A 6,504-nucleotide genomic window follows, 5' to 3' on the forward strand; every position below is an offset into this window, starting at 1 on the left:
TGAGATGATGTAGAAGGTTGAATTATGTAGAATGTCAGATGATGTAGAAGTTAAATGATGTAGAAGGTTGAATGATGTAGAATGCCACAATGTAGAAGGTAAGAGGATGTAGAAGGTTAGAGGATGTAGTAGGTAATGATGTAGTTGCAGAATGTCAGATGATGTAGAATGTAAGATAATGTAGAAGCTTAGATGATGTAGTAGTGGTTAGATAACACAGTGGTTTAGATGATGTAGTTATAGTTAGGATAATATTGTTTTAATATGATAAATGTATATATAACATGTTCAAACTACAAAGTCAAACAGAATTTTCTAGAAAAAAGACTTACTCTTTGTACCAATGGTATTGGTCAGGACTACAGAAGTAGCACATCATATAGTTGATATGGTTACGACAATCTTTGCTTGCCATATACAGTGGGAGCATATTGGAGAACACAGAGGTTACTTCAGTCCTTTTACAGCATGCATTGTGTGAGTACCAGGAGCAGTTTACCAATCCACCTTCAGCTTTCGCTACTCGAGTGTTTCCTGAAATCAAAATAACTGGAGAATTATTTAACTCTTAACTTACTTAAGACTTTAAGTATTATAGTTATGTAGTTTTCTTTTTTTAACTGCATACTTATGGATTGACCCTCAGATGTGGTTTATTATTGATCCCACAGCTGTTATAAAAGCCGTGATCAATTGAAACTTTAAGACTTTTACCTTACTTGGAATCAATTAAGTTATTGGGTAACTTATTAATTAGCATCACCAATTAAATGGTAGTCCCGTACATACTAACATATACTGTACATAATGATTGTTTGTTAATTAAACCACAAAGAAACACTTGTATTTCTTGAATAATTAAAATAAATTCATTATTTCGATCAGTTGCCAATTGATTTTCTTTAATGTAAACTTGCCTTGCTAATATCATAATCAATATTAATAGCCTGTAATTTTTGCATTTATTGACAAAGAATATGAATTAAAGCTTACCAAAATATGTGCACGGTTTTGTATCTTCATGGTATTCAATAACAGCATCTTTGCTTATAACGCAAGGTATCAAAACAATTATAAATAACAAAAAATATATAAAAGTGTCCCAGCCTCCCATATTTGTTACTATCGATTTTCACATTTTTCGGTTATTTCCGTCAAACTACGCTTATATTATCCGGAGGTTGACGGAAATGGCCGAACAACAAAAAGCCGGAAGTAAATTTGACACGTGACACATTCAAAATGGCAGCCTCCATCAAGAAACAGATGTGGAGAAAATTCAAGAGGAATTTAAACCCATCAACTTTCTTTCGCTTCCTTTTTGACCCAAATTTATGTGTTCCTGTTATGATTTTGCTGTTCTTAGCTGAATGCTTCGTGTCAATATTTGTTATCAATAAGATAAAATGTAAGAAACGTTCCGAAATCATTTTTATTTTCTGCAAGTTTACAGTAAAGGGAGACAACCAGTACATATATGTCTTAAGCAAATCGTCCAAATACCTCTTTTAAAAGTCTTGAAAAGGCTGTTTGGGCATCAGGAAGATTTAAGTCTATGGCCGAAAAAGAAAACTAAAATCAATGAAAATTATGTCAAGAAAATTTCACTTGTAACAGCATGTGTTTGTTATTGTGTTTAAATAAATTTGAATATATGCTACTGTTTAGGTGACCAAAAGTTTGCAAACAAAAACATACATGATTTGAACGATTTCCAGTTATTTCGACCCCAAGACGCATCGGCCCCAAATTACCCAAGACGTTGCGGCCCGGATGTTTCGGCCCTTTACCAAATTGGCCCCATATTTAGTTAAGAATAAGTCTTACCTTTACGTGTTTATACCAGAATTTTAATAGTATTTCAATAAATGAATGAATAAAAGGAATGAGAGAATTTAAATTGAATAATTAAATTATGATTGAATAGTAGTAATCTAAACAAACAGAACATAAACTTTATTAAACAAAAGATACACTGAAACAGATTTGTATCTGCTTATTATCAACAAGCATTCTTTTTTTTTAATTTGAATGATTAAAAAGCAAGCCACAGAACAATACATGAAACAAATATTTGTAATCAACAACTATTAAATAAATAGTATGTGACAAGTTTCAGCAATGCAAAACATTACATAACAGTTAAAAAAATATACTTTTACTAACAAACAATACATTGTAAACAGAAATTTTTTATAAATAACATTTTTTTTACAATAAAAGTGACATATTTTCAATCAGACCGTAACAATAATAATTCAAAATATCAAGTTAAAAATCTTTGATATTACTAGCCGCTTATTAGCAATAAGCTATAAATAATTAATTTGTTACACCTTGAAAAAACAACAACAACATAAAATTATATCTAAATAGTTTAATAGCTATTTAAGGATAAATAGAGATCAAAAGATCAAGATTTTTGGGGCATAATTGTAATCATTGTCGGATACCCACGATTGATAAACATGTCACATAACATGCAATCGTCGGATACCCACGATTGATAAACATGTCATATAACATGCAATCAACCGTGGGTAAAATGAATCAATTTGCGTCGATATATAGCAACAGGTGCGTAAAATATCTACCAATGACATGGCGTTTAACAAATCTATATTCTTCAACAGCGGAGGTAAAAAACAATAAGAAACAAAATGGCAGCGTCCACGGTTAAAAACTGTTGTACGTGTCTTGCTAAATTCAATTGCAAAAACTATCGCCAAATCAGTTCGTCTGCAAGCAGATATCAATCAGAAAGGAAAACATCACGCTGTAAAAGTAAATTATCTATACTTTCTTGCTGGAAATCGTTAAATTTTTCGATGTTGAACTTTTCACGTCGTCTATGGTTGTCGCAATATTGTCTGTAATACCGAACGTCGTACAAAACGAGGGTTTTGATTGGTTTTAATCGCCTCATGAAATCGTGAGGCAGCCAATGAAAAAGCTGCCTTTGACACACCTCTAATCGACTGAATATCGGCAAAAAATCCCACGGCTGATTAGTGTTAATGGTTCAGACGTGGGTATCCGACGATGAATTGTAATTTACTTTGTTAATCAAAACATTTTTGCAGTTTGTCAACTGTCTTCTAAATTAAGGATGAAGTGTTTTTATTTATTGCTACACCTTTAAAAAAAGCATGTATTAAAATAGATAAATTAAGAGATCGATATACCTATAATGGATTATTAATTAGGCCTAAGGATTAAAGTGTCTTAATTGTTTGTGTGCCATCAATCAATCAATATACTACACTTTTTAACGATTTTAAGTACAAAAATTCCTTTAATACTTTAATAAAACTGTAATAAAAAAGGGCAGAAACGACTCACAGAATAGAGCCGTAATGTCTAGAGGCCGATTTTAGCACAGGGGCTGATTTGGTTTCGGACCGAAACGTCCTGTTTGCATTTGACATGGCATATATTACATATATTATGGATTATATAATCATTGTTACAATTATTATGATAAAGGAGATAATCTATTTCATTTTGTGTTCATTTGCAGTTATATTTATAACCATATAACCATATATTTGATGTTTTTTGTATATCAGCATCTAGCTTAATTAATTCGGCGTAAACAATTCAACCCATTTTACAGACTTTTTTTCATGCTTTCAACAATGGTCAAACCATTTGAAAAAGACATTGCCTGTCCAAAATTATCTTGATATCTCTTTGACAAGTCTAATTAGTTGGACTACTGTGATTTAATTTAGAAAAATCTTTAAACTGGCATAAGGAGGCTTTCCTTATCACTTCAGCAGTAAAAAAAAACTTGAGAGAGTTTATTTTTCATTACAAAAATAGATAAACAAATTATTTAACAGTATACTATGCTCATCCTTTTGTGAAAAATTTTATCATAGCAATTTATTGAAATCTATTAAATTCTTACTGAATTCAACATGTTTAATTTGAACAAAAAATTGAGAAAAAGCAATGTATAAGAAGCTTCGTTCCCTATAACATGTCACGTAAAATTGTTTATAATTTCTTTAAAAAAACTGCCAGTGTTTTAATGACACTATATATTTATATTGTACCCACCAACATGTATAGTGTATAATACTGTATTTATAACAGAGTTTTAAACACAACATAATTTTATATATTCTTTGTGTGAAGTCAAAACATGTTTATTTTATATTTGCAAAGAGACTGTGTAGCAATTATCAATATATTCCAATATCAAATTTGTGCATAGTTTATCTTTAATCAACTGTCATTTCAGACACTGAAATAGACTGGGTTGCCTACATGCAGGAAGTGGAAGGTTTTATAAATGGAACTTATGATTATATGCAGTTAAAAGGGGACACTGGACCTTTAGTGTAAGATTTTTTTATTGACTTATTTTATTTCAGCTTACATTTAAAAGTGTAATACAGCTATATTATCTACTGGCTGAAGAATTTTTAAAAAGAATGACTTCAAAAAAACTTGTATGAAAGAAGTATGTTTGATAACTTCATGTAGAGCAGATTTTTGTGGCAGGAAATCCTTGCGATTAATGGTTAAAACCCAAATGAAATAGCTTGATAATATTTATCACTGGAGTGTAACAAACCCATTTAATAAAAATGATATTACACTAGTATCATAACACGTTGACATGACATCATTTGCCTTTAATATACAAATACAAGTTCAGGTCTACATAATATTATTTGACAGATCAATTTTATATTGGTTTGTTTTGCGGGTATGCCCACTTGTAATTAATTTCAAAAGCACTTTTCTGAAAATGTCAGACGTGGTGAACAGAATCTGATTCAGTTGATTTCAATAAGTAAATTTTTATCTTTTAAAGCAGCATGCCTCAAAATTCATGCTTATTTTCATACAAAACTGTTGAAATTTGAAAATATATTAATTATGTAAAATATTGTGAAATGAGCAAAGAAGGTAATTTAGACATAGCAATTGGCACTATCTTACAATTCACTATAATTACCAAAAAGAGGTCAAAATATGCAAAATGAGCCATAACTGTAAGTAACACAATAGAAATAATGTGATGAATACATCAACATTAGTCATTTCCATAATCGCATATAACATGAAAATTAATTATAACTTGAATGTTGACTCCTTTTACCTTAAATAAAATCTTAGTGCTCTTCTCAGGATTTATTTTCTTGAAAATTTTTATTTAATGTTTAGCTCATCTTTAGGCATGCAACTTTAAAACTTAAATCCTTTTTATATCATTATGTATATTATGTACTGCTTTATGTACTACACTCAAATAGCCATTAACTATACATGTACATGTATTATCTTGTTTGTACAGGTACCCGGCTGGTTTTGTGTATATTTTCACAGTGCTATACTATCTGACAGATCATGGAAAAGACCTCAGGGCAGCACAATTTATATTTGCTGTGCTCTACCTTCTATCGCTCTTGGTCATATTTGATATTTACAGGCGTGTTAAAAAGGTAGGTATTAATTTATGATACATGTAACTTCATGGCACCCTACGTGGAACTTCCCTATGGACCAATAGTCTAAAAACATAAAGTTTGAATTTCTAGCATAGATTATTCAGGGCAATTGAAAGGGAAATATTTGCAAAAGATGATGATTAATACCCCATTATGCCACAGAAATGCTTTTATGTCTATTTTTCAAGCTTTTTATTTTTGATGCCTGGTTATATTGTCCAAAAAGTTCATCATCAGCCAATATTAAATTTTGTTCTGTTGCTTTTTGGCAATAAGTAAAATTATTGTGATTTAGTATTTTGTATGGGAGTCAAAATACTACTTTGTTTTCATTTTGCTACTTTTATGACTAATAATTTCACATTCAGCAAATCGTTCTTCAAGTATAAGCCTGTAACATTCTCTAAAACCATTTTTAAGCATTATAAATTTCATGTTTGTCCTTTCTAAAGAAGAAAATAACTATTTGTTCTGAGGCTAATGTGCCTTTCAACAATACCTTTATACAGAAAGAAATTTTATTCTTTTTTGAGACATAATGTGCCATTAACCTTTTACAGCATGAGCATATTGAGAAAAACGGCCATTTTTACAATATGCTGATGAAGGAAAGGGTTAAAGTGACATTATGTCCATCAAAGAGTCTAAAGAGTGCACAAGCGAATGTGAAAATTAGTTTTCATTTTGCCTTTATTCCTTTTTAATATAAAAATTATTTCACATTAACAATAAACAACGCACAGATTCAAACGAAATTTACATCAATATCCATTAGAGTGTACCTGTAACATTCATTTCATAAAAAGAGTGGGGCAGTCTTTTTATATTTCAGGCAGATTTAAATTTTATCCTAAACATTATCCAATTTGAACTGTTGGTCAATCACCATTTTTACAGTCAATCTTTTGAAATATATAGTCAGTTCAGCTCAACTTGACTATGAAAATATGAGCACATATTGTCACAGAAATAACAGAAATAACTATTTTAGCTTATGTCGATATGTGAAAGTGTGTATCAATATTGTATCGGATGATGA

At 30.4% G+C, this 6,504-nt stretch overlaps 1 protein-coding gene across 1 annotated transcript; it reads left to right on the plus strand.

Annotated features, from left to right (window-relative positions):
- Positions 1-338: 338 nt before the first annotated feature.
- LOC132757332 (dol-P-Man:Man(5)GlcNAc(2)-PP-Dol alpha-1,3-mannosyltransferase-like) lies at positions 339-5,459 on the plus strand (the record flags this gene model as incomplete). Its single annotated transcript, XM_060748588.1, is given in 4 exon segments — positions 339-529; positions 989-1,408; positions 4,250-4,349; positions 5,312-5,459. Coding segments are annotated over 3 exon segments (414 nt in total), but the record flags the coding sequence as incomplete, so codon positions are not given.
- Positions 5,460-6,504: the final 1,045 nt, after the last annotated feature.

Source organism: Ruditapes philippinarum, unplaced genomic scaffold (genome assembly GCF_026571515.1).
Source record: "Ruditapes philippinarum isolate M1 unplaced genomic scaffold, ASM2657151v2 ctg26483_1_1_1_1, whole genome shotgun sequence".
Classification (NCBI taxonomy): Eukaryota; Metazoa; Mollusca; class Bivalvia; order Venerida; family Veneridae; genus Ruditapes; species Ruditapes philippinarum.